Source organism: Lepidochelys kempii, chromosome 10 (genome assembly GCF_965140285.1).
Source record: "Lepidochelys kempii isolate rLepKem1 chromosome 10, rLepKem1.hap1, whole genome shotgun sequence".
In the NCBI taxonomy this organism is placed as follows: Eukaryota; Metazoa; Chordata; order Testudines; family Cheloniidae; genus Lepidochelys; species Lepidochelys kempii.
The window spans coordinates 15,189,099-15,208,466 of NC_136389.1; the positions used below are offsets into that span (position 1 = coordinate 15,189,099).

A 19,368-nucleotide genomic window follows, 5' to 3' on the forward strand; every position below is an offset into this window, starting at 1 on the left:
TTTATCTGACACAGCAGATACTATACAGTAAGAATAATGGTAAAAAGGTACATGAATAACTTCCAATTTATCAAAATTGGACTATTGTTCGCAGAGATTACCATGAACATTCTGCTCCACTGTGGATCATTTAAAGTCGCTTCCATCATGAACAGCTCAACAGTCTGGGATGGATGACGTGTCAGAAACTTTATCAGTGGTTCTCTGAATGGACTGCCCGCCTGAAACATTCATAATGTTTTAATTAAATTATTTCCCTTTATTCAATTTATCCATTCCTCTCATATTATCTGGCAAAGAATAGGGCACTGAACTTAGCATGTGTACTGATGTAAAATGGATTTGTTAGCAACCACAACCGCCCCAAGGCCTTAAAACAATCAAGTATTATCATTCTTAAAAGAGGAGATAATTTGTTACAAATCAATTTTTATACCAAATAATCCTACGCAGGTGGCTGGAACAATTAAAAAAAACCACTTAAAATGGGAATATTATAAAAGCAATAAAAGATGCAATTAGCAAAATTAAACTCCACTTTTACCTCTATCAACATAGCCCGTTCTGTTTTCATCACAACTTCCAGCAAAGGTTTAACCAGAGTCTGAGGAGCAGCTGGGATCAGATGAAATAGGTTTATGATTGCTGAACAAATCTTCATTTCCTACAGATAAAAATAAACATTATCAAAATAAACTAACACTTCCTAACTAAACATACAAACATATATTACCACAGATCTTACCATGACTACATTTCTCTATCTATATATTAGCACAGCTGGCAAACAAAAGCAAGGAGTTAACATATAAGCAGCAACTACTTACCCCAGTACATGGAAGGAATCTGTCCTGGGGAAATATTTTTTTTTTCCCCATTTTGGTATCATGTTTTTGTAGGCATATTTTATTTATTTACTTTGTCTCTTTAGTGATATTTTAATATTAAAGCTAAACTGTGTGTAATGAGAATGGTGATGAGGGGAGCTATGAGGACTCATCGCGGCACTATACTGAGTAGTTCACACTTCAAAAACCCAAACTAGCAGCTCAAAACAACTTCCCATATGCATTCTACAACAGCAGAATAGGAATGAAAGAAAAGAACCCTCCCATCACTGTTCAATGCATGTTGCATATGGCTGGCTATTTTTAAAAACAGCTTTGCTCTCCCATCAAATATTTATTCTTCTAAATGTCTGACCAAATTTCAGGATTTCTTTTTAAAATTGTGTAGTTTAAATTTGTTTTATATTTTCCTAGGGCATTGAACTGTGCTTTCTATTCAGAGTGGGAGCATTACTTAATGAATAGTATTCAAGGAACCACATGAAGGGGGGGGGGGGGGGGAAAATCCATTTCTAACAGACACTATGCACCCTGTTTATAGTGGGATATTATTGGTGTTTTTTAAACTGAAATTAAATACAAAGCATTAAGGCCCCAATCCTGTGATCTGATCGGCACAAGGAGGTCCTTGCGGCTGCCCAGACAGAGCACGCTGCCAGACTGGGGCTTAAATTTATAAAATCATTGAAATATTAGATCCCTTGGAAAGCACTTAAAAGTTCTGCTCCAAACTTCCTAGTACAAAACATGCTGAACATCCTTCACAGCACTGTTACTAAAACAACTCTGCCACAGACAAACATAGGACAAGTCACAGCACTGCACTCAAAGGCACAATGCACTCTGCCCATTACATTACAATACAGCTAACATATCACAGCAAAAACCAAAACACAACAACAAAGAACCTCCTGGGGCCTCCACTGAATTTCTCACCTCTACCCCTTCCACGGCAGGCTGAACCAAAACAAAAATTACAGCATGAAAAAAAAAAAAAAAGAAAAAGAAAAAAAAAGAAACACAAAAATGTAAAAAAAGTATATGCTATTCTTCAGATTGCAGTCAGAAACTGACTTTAATAGGGTTATGTTCTCACCTCAAACTGACAGAATGGAGACAACGAACATCTCCCGCACTCTGAAATGCTCTCCTGAGGATGGGGAGGAAAAGCATCTTTTTTTTTCTATTTGTACATCATTTACATATAATTTCCCATATACTTGTGCACAATAAAAATATTAGGGATGAACAAGACAGTGGAAACAATATTCAGATATCTTCAGAGACAAGTATTGCCCACGGAGACAACAAAAACCTTCAATGCTTAAAATATCAAACAAACAAGTCCTTTTAAATGGACTTCAGCCCTCCCCCAAAACAAAAAATCAAATTTTCACTTAAGCAGCATTGTTGATGAAGGGGGAAAAATTTGTTGCAACCTGCTTGATCAGAAAAGTTACTTTATATATTTCATATGCAGTAAGGAAAGACTAGCTTTTTTAATGAAGCTTTTAAACCTCAGATCCATTAATTAAAAATTCATTTCCACTTGGAATGCAATTTTTTACAGCAAGTCACACATAATCAGGGCTATATTAGGCTACAAAAGGGCTGTTTTAAGTGGCAAGGATGAATGATCAAAAAAGCTGAATAATTCTGGCTCCCTTACTTTATACCTGAAGTTTACCTTGACAGACCTTACATCATTATAAATCAGTTTTTAACTGAGATTTTCAGCCTTTTTAGTTTACAAGTGTCATTTGTTTTCCTTGAAAAATGCAGGCCTTGTGGAATTTTGCAGTGAAATACTTTATTAGGAGGCAAAATGATTAATGTCTTGTCAGCTAATCAGAGTGTTCAGAATTCTGAGAACTGCATGACAACCTGGGTATCAAAACAAGCATGCTCAAAAAGAGCATGGAGTCCTATTCACCACCTCATCCCAATTTATTGATGGAGAGAGAAGGATAAAAATTGCTGAAGGTCTTTTTTTTTTTTTTTTTTTTAAAGGTATAGTTCCTCATACCACCCTTGTATCCTCTCACCTAGCAGCAGATGTGCTTCTTTTTCTCAGCCTGTAAATCTCCACTGAAGTTATGATCTCCTCCTGAAGCTAGCATTCACAATCAGTTTGTATAATACATGGCACTTCACACTCAGAAATTTGCTTTTAATGTGAACCAGTGAAATTTTGGAGTCCACAAACCCCAAGAAAAAACAAGTATTAATGCCAACTACAATTAATCCCCCTGACTACTTAACCTCGCCCCCGTTTCTCTCTCTTAGGAGATGAAGTTACAAAGACATCTCATATATGGATGCATGAATAACATCTGCTGTCTAAACTGTGTGAAGATCAGTGTCAAAGTTCATTTGCTTCAATTTACTAATATTTGTAGTATTAAGGAGTCTTTTGAGATGAACATCTAATAAAAGAGTAAAATTTAAGACTGAATTATCTTTTTTTAAATCAAATCTTTTTTAATTTAAGTGTCAGAAAAACACTATTTGAAAATGTTGAACATGTGTCAAACATTCACAACTTTGTTTGAAATAGCTTTTTCTCCACCACAAATTTTTTTGTTGGGGGGAGGGGTATTTAAAACACAAAAAATACATAGACAAAAGATTGTGACAGAAAACATTAAAAGCAAAAGAACTCACAGCTGAGTGAAATAGGTCTAATATGTAGGGAGAACGAGACAAAACTGTTACAGTGGTGCCCCACTGTGGACTGAAAGACTACTATGAAAGACTCAATTATATCTATAATCATTGGGAGTGGGAAAAAATGGATCCAAAAAGAAGTCTATAGAAAGCCATAGCAGTGCACTGGAATTAATAAATATTAGTATTTTGGCAAACATGCATGCACAGTAGCCTACTTTTAAGTCTGAATGCAAAGAAGAAATTAACCCAATCTAATTACAAAATATCTAACGTCACTTCAGAAGCGTTGACCAATTTAGATTTGAAGTTAGCTTTTTGATGGGATGGGAAAACGTAGTTAACAAAATCATTTCAATCTACTGATTTCTTGAAACAAAAACAGACAGCCCAATTTAGTTCTAATCTGAAACAAAACAAAAAACAAAACAGATTCCTTCCTAGTTTAGAAGTTTTGAGACAGTGATAAATCTTTACCCCTAGTAGAAATTACTGGTATAGTTCCTAATAGAACTGCAAACACAATACAAACTATAGCACTGAATGTGATCATTATTCCTACAAGTATAATATTATAGAACACACTTTGCCTTTAAACGATGCAATTTCCAGTTTGCAAGGAAAACTTAATTCCCACATTTCAACAAACTATCACTTCCCACAATAAACCAACAAACTGACCTTAATTATTAAGGAAAATTTTAAAATGTAGCTTTCAAAAATCATATTTAAGATGGAAGGGGGAATGTTATATGTAGTATAAATTTGCTGACAAAATATGACATGAACATCCAGCATATTAACTAAAAACTAAACTATAAAACCAAGCTGAATTATTTTAAAAAACGGACTATTGAGAAATTATGGCACTGATCATGTAATCTGGACCATATAGGCAGATCCCTCTGAAGTCCTTCTGCCCATACAGACCTCAATGCAGGATTAGGGACTAGGAAACTGCGCACACTGGATGAAATTCACCTCACTACACAGGATCCCACCAAAGATCCTCCACACCATTTCAACTTCAGAGCAAAAGTGCTGAGACACTTGTACAGGCACTATCTTTGCCAGGTGAATTTCAGTCACTGTAAATACAAATTTAAAATGCGACGCAAAAGCTTTCCGTATTAAGATTTGTCACAAATATTTCAAAAAAGTAATTTTACACAGCCTTGTAAAAACAAACTACAGTGGATACCCAGTTATGGTAACATTTATGGTTGTATGATTTCTGTATTTTATAAAAGTTTATATTGTTTACTTCTGCTTCTCCCTCCCCCATAAAAGGAACCATTAACTTACATTTCCATCACTCCTCTGTCCTCCTTTGTGTGTAATTACTACCACTTCCATCCATTTACGCAGGTGTTGCTGTGGGGAAATCCAACATCTTGATCATCACTACGAAAGGTTTTTTTTGTTTGTTTGTTCCCCCCCTCCTGCTGGTATAGCTCACCTTAACTGATCACTCTCCTTATAGTGTGTATAACACCCATTGTTTCATGTTCTCTGTGTGTATATATATCTTCCTACTGTATTTTCCACTGCATGCATCCGATGAAGTGGGTTTTAGCCCACGAAAGCTTATGCTCAAATAAATTGGTTAGTCTCTAAGGTGCCACAAGTCCTCCTGTTCTTTTTGCGGATACAGACTAACACAGCTGCTACTCTGAAACATCAGTAGGATTACTCTAATTTTACAGTTCCAGTTATGAAAGCCACATCAAGATTTTATACGAAATAAAGTGGACGTACAGCCTGATTTTTGAGGGAATCAAACAAAACAGCTGCAAGTACTTAGTTCAGCTCCCTTGATTGGAGACGTTCGCTTGCTGTTTGCGACCCACTGGTTTGCAACCTACCGGTCTTGGAAGACATTCACCTGCTTCTAAACTGCCCAGGTACTTACAGAGGCCAAGAGAGCTTTTAAACCTGTGCGTGATTGGAAGGTTGGAAGCTTATCTTTTAACCTTACCACAATTACCCATACCTTTGTCACTTCTAGATTGGAGTACTAATACACCCTACAAGGGGCTACATCTGAAGTCCATTAGGGAATTTTAGCTAGTGAAAAATGCAGCAGGTCTCCTTTCTTAGAGGTTCTTTCCACAGGGAGTGGATTACACAGGCACAGCAAAATCTAACGGCTGCCATTTCATTCCTCATCTGGTATCCCAGCAGCTGAGGTCACCTGAGAGTGTTAAAAGCCCCCAACTCTGGAACTACCGTCACCACTTCATCCAACAGAGCCCCAATCGACTGACCGTTAAGGCCTTCTGCAAGGTACGTTTTCCCCAATTTTCAAAAAAGGGATGAATATGAAAGTGTGTATGTTGGTTGAAGGGGAAGATATTTATTAAGTCTGATAGGCAAAGGGGAATGGGTGTTCATATTTGGTCAAATGTACAAATCATATAAACCAATGACCAAGTATGATCACTCACCTCCTGAGTATTAGAGCCCCTGGCAGAAGGATAGAGGCAAATTTTTTAGAAATCGAAATACAGAAGATAAAGGCAAGACCACCATCATTTTAGCATTCAAAGCATTTGGCCAGCCTGCCCACAAAATGTTATCCACTGAAAAGGAAAAAGCAAGTTTCCAAGACAATGTTTACCATAGTATCCTGGCAACCCCTCGTTTAGAGAGAAAGCTGTCCAAGGAGATTTCAGTATAATTAAGTTTGACTTCATTAGAAGAAAAAGAGTTGTTTGTTGTTTTCCTTTTCACTTAACTAAGCCTCTTTCGAAATGATGGTTTTCATCAAATTCTAATCATGCAAACGTTTCAAAACACAAATTAATATACATGAATTGTAAAGCATGGAAACCTTTTGTACAAATCTATTCATTAAATGACTATTAAACTGCTCTTTTAATCTTCAATTTTTATGGATGTCAGTTAAAAGGAGAGTTCTTCTAGGAAGGTTTAAAAAAAAATAAAAGGATTGGGCTTACCATCATCTGATCACAGAACTTGTCATTAAAGGAGTTTGGAAAAAGTCTAGTGACAGAAGTCAGGCGGTTCACAACATTCAATGTCAAGCTTCGATAATCTCCCAACATCATGAGCAATGGTCTCATGTGCGTGTGAATTTGATCTACTTCTATTGTAGCTCCTTCCAAGAACTGCAAAGAAATAAAGCATGGAATCACAACAGAAATAAAAGAAAATTCAGTTACTTCTGTACAGACACTTACAAAAAGTAACTCTGCAGAACTGGTTTCATATTTTTAAAGTTCACAATAAAATGGCTGTACAATAACAAATGGTTCAACAAATGTTTGGTTTTAAAAAATGCTTTTGGTGGCAGGATGGAGACTCGTGAAGAAAATGTTTAATCCGGATACATTGCTCAGTTTACGGAATGTGCTGCAAACAAGAGATTCAGTTAACAGGATTTTATTCCTAGAATACTACTGTTAACTGTGGAGTTATAAAATTCTGACTGGGGAAGAAGTATATAATCATTTAATTTCCTTCTCATTTAACCAGCAGTTTTAAAAATGCAAAAGAAAAAGATCTTAACTGAGAGGTAAGAGACATGCAGGCACTATGTTACAAGCAAAATCCCATGTTTGGGACCCTGGTCATAATAAACACAGCTAAGTTTTTTTTACACACAGCAGCTTTTTTCACAACAAACCAAGCATCAGTGTGTGTCTCCACCTATCCATGTTGCCTAACTGCATTTCAAAGGAGCTTTACAGGAAAATTTGGGCTGCAAATCTATAAGGCCTTAGCAGGTGATAGCAATAAGAGAAAAGATACACAGAGGGGCACCAGAAGTACTCTTTAGGATATCCTACTGCAAAGGGAACTTGAGGATGGAAAAAATCATCCAAATCAGATCCACAAGCACTGTTTGGAGGTTTTGCCTATATTAAAAAATGGTATGCACAACAGTTTACAGGAAGACAGCTGTGTGCTCTCTTATGCCACAGGCAAGGGCAAAATACTGCAAGCTGCCATAGTCCACTGAAGAAAGGACTGTGAAGAACCTATATTTAGAGCCAGCCATATCAGTAACTGGTTAAAAACTCAGTTAAAGCTGTAGGGCCAGATTCTCTGCTGAAATCCCAAGGTCATTTTGCACTTCCCCAACAGTGAAAAGGGCTTGGAATCTGGCCACAGTTGGCTAGTAGAGCTTTCCTTTGGTGTAACTGAAAACCTTGCTAGCATGAAGCTGGTGAAGGCAGCTCCTGCACCAACTACCCCCACACTCCTGCCACACTCCCGCCACAGGGGAAGAGAGAAAGGGCTTTAGAACAGGTGAGGAGATGATCCTCTACCAATGGCAAAAGTTATTTAAGCCTCTTAGCTGCTCTAACTGTTGCCAGGCCAGCCCTCACAATCAGGGAGCTATATTTAACCAACTCTGGCATCACCACAGAAAGACTGTCATAGGAAGGAATCTGATCCATAGTATACACATAACCTACAAATCTGTGGATCATTGACATTATTGGTGTGAATATTTATCTTGTGCAATATGCTACGAATGCCTGCTCCTCATTATGAAGTAGATACGGACTATGAATAGTAAACACTTACTAAATATTAATAATTACATATCTTTTTATTAATTAAAGCTATGTTAGAAATATATCAGCACAAGGGAAGCATAATGCTGATTTTTTTGATTGGGAGCAGTTTGACTCATCCATAAAACTTTGAAATAACCAAGCTGAATATATTTAGTCCAAAAGAAAAATATGCTTCCTGGCTAAGAGCCTGTATGCCTGGTTTCCACCAGAGGAAATTTTTATGGGCAAGTTCAAATCCTCCCCAAAAATACTTCATAGAAACAATGAAAGTAACTTAATTATAGTGCTGCCGCCCTAACAAAAACCAAGCAGCCATTAATCCCACTAGAAATAATGCTTCCTTGTTACACTGCTTCTTGGGAAAAGCATAAAGAATTACCCACACAAAGCAGCATTGTTTTAATATCACTAACCTTTCTCATACACGCCTCTCCCGCCTCCTGCAGTTCATTATTTGTTGAGTTAAGTGCCTTGAAAAGTGCAGCAATGATTTTCTCTCTAGACTGAGGTAAGTAATTACAGGCAGCTAAAGCATCTGCAAAAATCAAAATATTTTTGTGTTTCTTGTTAACTTGAAATACAAAAGGAAAGGCCATTTGTTTTATTTATTCTGAAATTACTGACAGCTACAGCTTTAACATTTTTGCCACAAGCAACAGACATTGCAAGAAGAACAAAAGACTGGTGTTACTATTAACAGTATTTTAAATTTTCTGAGTGCTATTCAAGGAAGTCATTCTAATCCTTAGGAACTAAAAATCATTACTGTAATTAACTGAACTGAGGAATATTGTCACTGGAATAAGCGGTCAGCCAACTTTTGCTCTCCAACACATGCAATCACACTGACTTCAATAAGGTTATAAGTATGTTAACAGAGAGCAGTATTTTCCTTTCTTGTTAATAATTTCTTTTTAATCCAGAGTGAGAATGTAACATTGTTGGATATAACATATAGTTCCTCATTTTCAGATCATTTGTATATTTTCTCTCTTTTAATTCTGGCAATAAAGCCACACATGAATTAAAGACTTTCGAGATCATTACTGCCTATAGAAGCTCCTGGCTTGCTTCATATTTTCATGTTCTCTCTCTCATTGGAATGTATGTCATTTATTGCTTGTGACTAGGGTTGCCAACCCTCCCGGTTTAGCCGGGAGTCTCCTAGAATCGGGCTCCATCTCCAGGAGGCTACTGAAGCCAAAACAGGAGATTTTAAGCTACTAAAAATCCAGTGGTGCAACTGAGGTAAGGCAGGCTCCCTACCTGCCCTCGCTCCATGCCCCTCTCAAAAGCGGCCAGCAGGTCCCTGCAGCCCTTGGAGGGGGCGGGAGGGGAGGAGGTGGCGGACAGAGGGTTTCCGCACGCTGCCTCCGCCCCGAGCATGGACTTTGAAGCTCCCATTGGCCAGGAACTGCAGCCAATGGGAGCTGAGGGGTCGGTGCCTGCAGGCAAAAGCAGCACATGGAGCCTCCCCAACCTCCACCCAGAGGCCACAGGGACATACCGGCCACTTTCAAGAGCAGCACAGAGCCAGGGCAGGTAGGGAGCCTGCCTTAGCCCCACTGCACCACTGACCGGGAGCCGCCTGAGGTAAGCGCTGCCCGGCTGCAGCCAGCACCCCAAACCCCCTCCCATGCCTCAACCCCTTGAGCCATCCCTGAGCCCCATCCTGCACCCAAACTCCCTTCCAGAGCCTGCTCCCCACAACCCCTCCTGCACCCCAACCCCCCGCCCCAGGCTCAGCCCGGAGCCCCCTCCCACATTCTGAACTCCTCGGCCCCAACCCAGAGCCCACATCCCCTCCCACACCCCAAACCTCTTCTCCAGTCCGGTGAAACTGAGTGAGAGTTGGAGAGAGCTAGCAATGCAGAGAGGAGGGGGGGGAGCAGGGCCTTGGAGAAGGGGTGGGGAAGGGACGGAACCTTGAGGAAGGGGCATAGCAAGGGTCTTTGCTTTTGTGTGATTAGACAATCGGCAACCCTACTTGTGACAATTATCTGATTCACAGCTTTGAAAACTAAACCCTGTTCATCCAGAGAGCAGGTACAGCAATGGAAATACGAGCTCCCATGTGCTGTCCCCACCATTATCTCCCAAACTATGATCTGGAAAGAACAACTTCCAAGGGCTTCAGTCTGCTGAGATTATCTACAAAAGCACCTGCTGCTATTTAAGGAGAGTGTCTGTCTACCACAAGCTAAATTTTCATGCTTTAACTTACTTAAGGCTGCAATTCGAAGAGGTACTAGTGATGGAAGACTTTTGTAACAGGGTAATTTCATTAAGGCAGCATCTTCAGCCTCACACAAATTCAACAGCTGAAAGTTTAAAAAAAAAAAAAAAAAAAAGGAAGAGAGGTTAGCCCAGTGATTATTGTGAAATAATCTTTCCAGTCACATTTTCAGCATGACAATAATTCTCTCTACACAGCTCTGCTCTCGCCATTAGCTACTTTAAGTTATTTTCAGACAAACAATTAGTTTCATACAAGAGGGTGAAAATACAAGATGTACACAATTCCATACTTGAAAGTGTCAGCCTGCACAATTTCTAAGAACCCTGGATAGGTTCAGTGCTTTAAATTTACTAGTTTACTGGACTGGGATTCAGAAGACTTGGGCTTTATTTCTGGCTCTCTTGTTGAGGTGATCGTGAGCAAGCTGCTTCGCCACTTTGTGCCTCAGTTTTCTTATCTGTAAAATGGTGATAAATGATACTAACAACCTTTGTAAATGCTTTGAGCTCTACTGATGAAAAGCACTATATAACAGCTAGGTATTATTATGATGACTCCTCTACCTGGTTTATATGACCTGCTCTCTGCATCATTTTTTTCAACTAGGAACAAGAACTAGGTCATTACCTAGCTCTTTCCCAGGAGACAACCTTTATCAATAGATCATGTTCCATTCCCTAGACTGAGTCTCATGCTCAAAACCAGGAGGATGTAGAGATACACCTCTACCCCGATATAAGGCGACCCGATATAACGTGGGTTCACATACAACGTGGTAAAGCTCTGACATGCTGCTCTGAGCAGCGTGTTAAGGGTGCCGGGCCGGGAACGAGGGGTTGGATAAGGGGCAGAGAGTCTCGGGGGCGGTCAGGGGCTCCCTCCCCCACTCCCCAGGGTCTGGGAGGCAGTAGCTGTGGGGGGGCACTTTTGGGGGCCCCGCAGTCCCAGAGTGGCCCAGGGGATTAGCGGGGGGCTGGGAGCAGCCCACTCCGCTTCCCTCGCCCCGGCCCCAGCCGTATCGCTCGGGGGAGGGGATCTCCCCTGCACTCACCAGCAGAAGCGGAGCAGCCCAGCCCCAGCCCACTCCATTCCACCAGCTCCCAGCCGCGGCGCTCCACTTGCCACCACAGATGAGTGCGGGACCTTTCCCCAGGCCCCCCGAGCGACACGGATGGGGCCGGGGCAAGGAAAGCGGAGCGGGCTGGGGCCGCATCGCTCCGCTTCCCGCCACCAGTGAGCGTGGAGGGCGTCCCTTCCCCAACCTCCCCACATTCACCGGCGGCAGGAAGTGGAGCGCCGCAGCTCGGAGGTGGCGGAATGGAGCAGGCTGGGGCCGCGTCGCACCACTTCCTGCCGCTGCCGGTGAGTGCCTGTCAAGGGGCAGGGTGTGTGGATAGGGGCCGGAGCAGTCAGGGGACAGGAAGCAGGGGGGTTGGGTAGCGGGTGGGGTTCTGGGGGTCTCTGGAGGGGGTGGTCAGGGAACAAGGAACCGGGGGGGAGGCCAAAGCAAGTTCAATATAACGCGGTCTCACCTATAACGCGGTGAGATTTTTTTTTGTCTCCTGAGGACCGTGTTATATCAGGGTAGAGGTGTACTGCTGAGTTTGTCTATAAGCCCTGGTTATAGAGGTAGATAATCACAATGACCTGAAACAACCTCTAAAGCAAGGTAGGTTAATGGTCTCCAAAAAGTCCTTCAAGCCAAAGGAAAAAAAAAAAAAAATCCACTGTGGAGATGCAAGTGAGTTTTTGCAGACTGAGGAAAGAGGTTAAACTCAGAAAGCAGAAAATATTTTTGGTGGCTGAGGGTTTTGTCCTTGAGCGAAGCAGGGTCTAAGGAGGTGAGAGGATAGTACTTAATACCTAGAGGAGGAAAAGGGTGCCACTTACTATACTTGGCTTTTTAGCCTCCTCTATTCCACTGCAGAGAGGCCCTGAATTCTCCTCCCTATCGTAAAGAGGAAATATGGGCCACATCTGTCTAGACACACAATACAGAGGCAGGCTGGTGGTGCAAGTTTGGTGTTGGGGACCTTTCACAAGCAAGAAGTGTATTGGGGCATTGCAGAGCAAGAAATGGATCACCAGGCAGCTAGACAATTATATTGAAACTAAGGTAAGTCCTGAGATATTGAGAAAGTCCCCAGTTTTCTGGACGGTCTCATAGTTCCGCAAGAACATTCAGTTATCTTTATTTTTAAACTTGCAAATTTATTTCAGTGGAACATCCTTTTAAAAAATATCCAGCTACACTCTAAGCAAATTAGCCGGATGTTTCTAAAGCAGAAAGCAGTACTGAAGGCTGATCTACACACAAATGTATAACCAATTCAGTTAAAGCAGTTACCAATATAAACTAAACCAATAAACACTTTAAAATTAATATAACTGCATATATGCTAGAGGGTTGCACCAATTTTGTTAATCAATGTGAACAGTGTGTGTAAACAAGGCCTGAGACAGTTAAACTGCTACCTCACTGACATTAAGAACACTCCACACTTCTCAAAGCTATTGTTTTAATTTGCAGATGCAGGCGGACAGCCCTTCACCAGTTCACATTTCAAAGGTTATATTCTCATTGAGAACCAAAAAGTTTTTTGTTTTTTTTAATGAAATCTTAAATTCAGCAGAAAATACTGATACCCACAAATGGCAGGGTTAGCCTCAACATACAGCACACACAGAGATGCTGAACGTTTATTTCCATTGTCCCTACTTATATGGTCAGTGCTTAGATCATTGCTATAGGATATAATATAAATGCCTTCTGTTTGAAATATCAGAATGTACAAAAAGGGAAGTACCTCTGTGTAGAAAACCTTGTGTTCCACAACATTTAGATCCATTGTAAACAGTCGGGGCTGCAGAGTTGTGCAAAATGTGTTCCCCTCCATGAGCCCAATCTGGGCATTTGCAGGCTGATGCCTAAGTAAGTGCTTTTTAGGAGGAACCATGTCTTGGAGAACCTGCAAAATAACAGTGTCTTGATTATAGGCATACATGATTATATAAATAGTCTATTAAGAGGATATCCATCTCATTATGGCTCTCTCACAATACCTGTTTAGAAATCACTGAGTTGAAAAAGATTTCCTTGAGCCAATGTCATTCATAATAATTTGCTTAACATGCCATTACATAGTCCTATTTTTAACTAATATTTTCTTGTTTTTTATGGAACGATTAGCTTTTTGTCATCATGACTATTTCTGACCAAATGAGTAACAGTAACTGTTACATGTTTCATATGAAAAGACAAAAGATCTACACAAAACTGTAAACATTAAAAACGCAACCCTAGACAAAAAACTGTCAAGATAGTAAAGGCTGTAAATGGATCACTATTTTCTTTTAAAACATTACTAGAACCCTGAAGATATTTAAAAAAAGATGTCTGAAAGTCACAGAAAACTCAAAGATTTAAGGATAAAACATGTTTTAGGTCACGCAAAATACAATACTGTCAGATCCTAAAATGTTAAAGTATAGAAATACTCATTTACTGGTGGATTATTACATCAACCTCTTATTCTCACTTATCTACCCCCATCTACCTGTGAAATTCTGACAAATTGCCATTATTAAATGTCGTACCAGTTACATGTCTGAATTACAATATGAACGTCTCTTGTTGTAAGAGGAGATCCTGTGCAGATCCTTTTGGCCTATCGAAAGCCCACTTTACAAGATTTTTGAGGGATCCTATGTCATTATCTGCTAAGTGGCAAAAAAGGTGATTTGTGCCTGCATGTAAACTTTGTAGAATTTAACACTGAGAGGGTGGATAGGGAAAGGTACAGCAAAGTCTGTTTGGAATATGTGGGGAGGGTAACATGAGATCCAGTCTTCAACTTGTACCAGAAGGATGAGACAAGGTCTATGCTACAATTTCAGGAACTAAATTATCCAGAGTAAAATATATTTCACTGATTCTGCCTTAACAGCCAGACACTATATATACACAAATGCAAGTAACAGTCCAACTCTGAAATGTGCTTAGACCAATAAAACCTAACAAAGCTAGGTTGGGCTTGTGTGATGGGCTATACAAACCACACTGGAGAACAAAGGGTTAAGGACCTGCTCTGGGCTCAACCAGTTCCACCCTTCCACACATGCACAGGCTGGAGGAGTTAAAAGAGAAGCAGAACAGCCTACTTGGGGGCAGACCAGCAGAGCAGGGAAGAAAACAGGAAAGGGCAATTGACAGCAAGAACTTCCAACAACCACTGCTTGAAGAACCCTCACTGAGGAAAGAGACTGCCTGATCCTGGTACACCCTAAGAGGGAGTTGTTCCCTGCTCTCTCTTACTAACTCAGTTTATTTGTGTTAATTCCCCTTGCTTTTTGTTTATGGACTACCCTGAAAGGGGAGAGAATTTGAAGTGACCCTGGCCGGCAGGCTAAGTCAGAGGAAGAAGCAAGTCACCAGAGAGTGGGGCAGCCAGCAGCAGCAAACCCCAGCAGAGAGCAAGCTGCCATGCTATGCCAAGCCCCAAGTAGGCGCAAGCAGTGAGCCTACACAGCCTGGTTGCCTCTTTGGTTACCACAGATCAGCATTAAAGGCTTTTAAAATGCACTAAAATATTCAGTTTAATCATGAAGTTTTAGAACTGTAAATTAGACCACAAAACACTGTGCAAACCAGCTATCACCTTCCTATGGGGAGTGACAACCCCTTAAAAACTCACCTCCTTGCATAAGATATGTCAGAAGATAAGCTGGGGAAAAAAACAGCCTGAAAAGTAGGCTTCAGTGAAAGTTAGCTTCAATGACTCATTGCACCACTGAAACATTAGTAGGTGGAAAGCTATTACCCTGGACTGTTACTGTGAAAGCCTTATGAAAAACATCCAGAATTAATAGTACTTTAGAGCTTGTTTTAATAGTGTGAAAACCCTTCTAAAAAACATTTTGCAAAACAAAAACCTTAAGTTATTTTAACATACTCTGGTGTCTCAATGAATCCCCTTAGTGATAACCTCACCTCTTTATGTGGCTCCATAATCACAGTAACGCTTTTCCCAGTGACCTGTGCAAGCACTTGCAATGAATGCATGGCTTGCTTTCTTACAGTGGAGTTTGGAGAGGTTACTTCTCGAACCAGGTCATGTGTCACATGATGGAAAGACTTTTCCTGTGCTGCTAGGATTTCTTCTGTTTTTTCTTCATCTTTTAAAGGAGTGGCACATCTAATCAAAAGCTGTTCTAGTGTGGTCTTTGCCATAGCAACAGCTCCATTGGAAACCTAAGAAGTCATGGATTTGTTAGTGCTGCTGTTATGCAGATTAGAGACCTTTACAAACACTATGTTCAGTTATGAATGGCTGTTCTGCTAGAAATTTAAAAAGTTAACACACCTTTTTAACCTTTTCCACCTTTCATCCAAAGATAGCAAAGTAGAGTGCTATGCAATTTCATAAATGAAATCCTAAAGCAAGAACACCCTGATAGCTTGGCTAGTGAACAATTTAGGTTTCAAAAAGGGTCAAGAACTCTATTCTCTAAGCATCTACTACTAAACAAGAACTACATTAAAACTGATCGGTAGCAAGATACACATTTTACCAGAAGTAGAGTTTAAAATAAAGAAAAATAATGTTTGTCCACAGCATATTTAATTTATTTTGTTGATTAAAAGTCTATAGGTCAAATTTAACTCAGAGGTAAGGAGGTGCAATTCCAACAACTTCAGTGGAGTTGTAACCAATAAAACCAGGGCTAAATTTGACCCAATGTGCTTGAGATCTTCACTAGGTTCAAATAAAAAGACGAACACATTCTCAACAACTGTTACAGGTATACTAAACTGTGAAGTAATAAAACTCAGATTAGCAAGAGTTTAGTTTGTATAAATTTAATATATGAAGTTCCACAATTTCCCAAACACTCATTGAAATCATCCATACATTAAATACCTCTCCAGTTAGGTCCATCATGACAAATAGCAGTGCCTTGAGGAAAGTCTGCTGGTTCTGGAGGACCCAAATGAGAGGCAATCGTTCCATGAGGAATTTAATTGACACCACACCACCTAGTTTAGCATACCAAGCTTGTTCGTAACAGCAAGCACATAAACGCTCCACAATGTATGAAAACAAAGGAAGCTGACAAGCCTAAAAATAATAATAAAAAAAGAGAGACCTGTCAATGATTTATTATTTAATTCAATCAACACATCCTATTCCCAATTTTAAAGAGTTCAATAGCACTATTAAACGGGCTAAAACTAAACAATTAAAGATTATATTACCCTTTCCTTTGAACCCAGAATAATGCTTGCAACATCGAATATCACAGCCAGAGCCACTTCCCCTATCTTGCAGAGCTCCTTCTCCTCATATGCCATACAGATGGCTATGGCATCAATAAGTACCAAAGGATCCATTCCTTTTGATCCGTTTTCTTCACTGTGAAACATGGCTGTGCTGGGCTGGCTTCCAACCTGATAGCACTGCAGCAAAAAAGGGCCTACAATTTATGGGGGGGAAGGGTGGTAGAGAAGGAGAGAAATGGATCCGTCAGCATTAACAGTCTTTAAATTAGATCTTCCTATCTTCTCTGATCAGTGCATCGCAAAACTAGTGAAAATTCTGGCTATTTGCATGTAAATGGATTGTCAGTTTTTTTTAGTTTTTAAAAGAAAAAAATTGAAATGTTCTCTTGCCTTTAATTGACTATGTACTTCACTATGAAAGTAAACTAAAACTAAGAATATTAAAATAAAATTACATTTAAGTATCTTGAAGAGATATATGCTTACAGAATTTTTTTTTCCAATCACTTGAACTATATAAAAAAGCACAAACCAAGATTATTAAGTTACATTTTATAAGTGAAAAATTACTCTTCGTTATTTACACAATTCCTTTTCTGGTCCTTCAAAAATTAAAAGAAAACAAAAGAAAATGTTCCCAAATCCCAACATGGGGGGAGGGAGGAGGTGGAAAGCCTATAACAAAAATTTTGCATTTAAGGTTATAAATGCATTCTACATCCGTTGATATCAGAGATATATATAGCTCATAGTTTTCAAAAGTGGTCTGTTTAGTTATAACTTGTGCACATTTCACAGTGTTTGATTTTAAAAATATAATTAAGGTACAACTTTGTAAGTATGGCTTACAAAACTATTTTTTAAAAACTGAAACAGTTAAGTAACAGAAGAGAAAGAGTAAGCATATTCAAATAGGTGTTGTAACAATAATATAATTAAGAAACCAAACTAAGAACTTAATGTACCAAACTTCAATTTTATGCCTTTTTTATGCAATAATTTATTGCAAAAGACTAAAAACCTTCTTGTCCTATCCCCTGGCAGTTCATGCAATTTCTATTCTGTATTTACTCACCACATTGCTGAGCTACTGCCACCATTGTGTAATGGCGAATCAGGCTGGCTACAAAAGGCAGAGCACTAGGTCGCAGATCTTTGATGACTGCTGACATGAATGCACCTGTCAATGCCTGTTCAAATGTTTTACGGGCAGGAGTATCCTGTGCTTTGTACCGATGTGAAATAATTACATTGGGTATGGACTTCTCAGTAAAGCTGAAAAGACAAAATTATATCTATATTATAACCCTAAACTACCATACCAACAGTTCAACCATGACCATCAAGGACTTCATTTACAGTTTGTTTCTGACTTATAACCCCCACTCCACCATTCTGATAAAGCTAGATCAGTTTATTTAATCCATTTTAATTTTGGCAACCACTGGCAACATGATGGATGGCTCAATTTCATCATGAACATTTAAAGCCAGTGGTTGAGAAGAGGCCACACGCATTCCAAATAATATGTATACAGGCATCATACTGGAATTCAATTACAGAATGGCATTTCTGATATTTTCACTTATTTTATTAAGTAAGATGACATTTGATTTTGATCTTTAAGGTCTGAAATGTTATTTATCTATTAATTCACTGCCCAATAAAACCTATTTGCTTCAAAGTCCAAATAGACTTTTTAAAAGTTATATTTTAGATTTGACATGAATGTATTACATCATTATAAAAATAAAAAATCGTGGTTTTTAGCTACTTATTATTTGCTGAGGGAATCAATGTAACATATACAATATGCACACAGATGGCAAAAGTAACTTTAATGCAACGATTTTATTATCCATGATTAGTTAAAGTAGTTTAGGTTTAAAACCTAGAAAAGCAACTGCTTAATTTAACAAATCCTAGCTCAGGCAAATACCTAGTATTTTCCAAGATCAACTTTAAAAAGGTTTTATATTTCCATGGAACACACTGATTGAATGTCTAACTACACTGCTTTTTCCACTCAGGCTTGTGTCCAGGACAAAAACCGTTTTATTTTTAAATTGCATAGAAAAATATTAAATAAGAGTTAAGCAGCCCCCTAATAGGAAACCTTCCATTAGGACTCCTAAGGGAAGAGAAAAGAAAGCAAACATCAGGGTTTTGTTTGGCAACTATGGAGAAGAAAGAAGAAGGGCAAATCTGACGCAGCTAGGAGGAAACTTTTCCCAGGAGGTGCAGAAAGTGGGCACACATAATGGGGAAGGGATTGTCTTAGCATACAGATTACTAGGTAGGAGATTGTTTGAGGACTCTGGCCCCATTCCTAGCTATCATCTGATTCACCTTCCATCATCTACCCCGTTGGTATGTCTACATTTGCAGCCGCACGTGGAGTACAGAAACAGCACCAGGCCAGGATGGATATAAACAGCAGTGTAGATGCTGAGGCAGAACTTAGACACAAAGAGTAAAGCAGAGTGACCTTCACACCTGAACCTCAGAGCAGTTGTTCTCAAACTCGGGCCGCTGCTTGTTCAGAGAAAGCCCCTGGCAGGCCGGGCCGGTTTGTTTACCTGCCGCGTCTGCAGGTTCGGCCAATCGCAGCTCCCACTGGCCGCGGTTCACCACTCCAGGCCAATGGGGGCTGCGGGAAGCGGCACGGGCCGAGGGATGTGCTAGCCACCCTTCCTGCAGCCCCCATTGGCCTGGAGCGGCAAACCACAGCCAGTGGGAGCCGCGATCGGCCGAATCTGCGGACGCGGAAGGTAAACAAACCGG

At 39.9% G+C, this 19,368-nt stretch overlaps 1 protein-coding gene across 20 annotated transcripts in view; it reads right to left on the reverse strand.

The window, feature by feature from the left end:
• TRRAP (transformation/transcription domain associated protein) overlaps positions 1-19,368 on the reverse strand; it is a 154,701-nt gene that overhangs the window by 98,266 nt on the left and 37,067 nt on the right. For 13 of the 20 annotated variants that reach the window (XM_073362108.2, XM_078854548.1, XM_073362109.2 and 10 more), the window contains 13 exons: positions 17,660-17,859; positions 16,561-16,778; positions 16,226-16,423; positions 15,295-15,555; positions 13,112-13,273; positions 10,290-10,386; positions 8,479-8,600; positions 6,476-6,646; positions 4,821-4,889; positions 1,945-1,998; positions 1,785-1,805; positions 545-664; positions 102-221 (listed from right to left, as the gene is read on the reverse strand). In XM_073362108.2, the coding sequence (XP_073218209.1) occupies positions 102-221; positions 545-664; positions 1,785-1,805; positions 1,945-1,998; positions 4,821-4,889; positions 6,476-6,646; positions 8,479-8,600; positions 10,290-10,386; positions 13,112-13,273; positions 15,295-15,555; positions 16,226-16,423; positions 16,561-16,778; positions 17,660-17,859 (1,813 nt within the window). The remainder of the gene's footprint in view (positions 1-101; positions 222-544; positions 665-1,784; positions 1,806-1,944; positions 1,999-4,820; positions 4,890-6,475; positions 6,647-8,478; positions 8,601-10,289; positions 10,387-13,111; positions 13,274-15,294; positions 15,556-16,225; positions 16,424-16,560; positions 16,779-17,659; positions 17,860-19,368) is intronic. The other 7 variants (XM_078854557.1, XM_078854558.1, XM_078854556.1 and 4 more) reach the window with 3 other exon arrangements.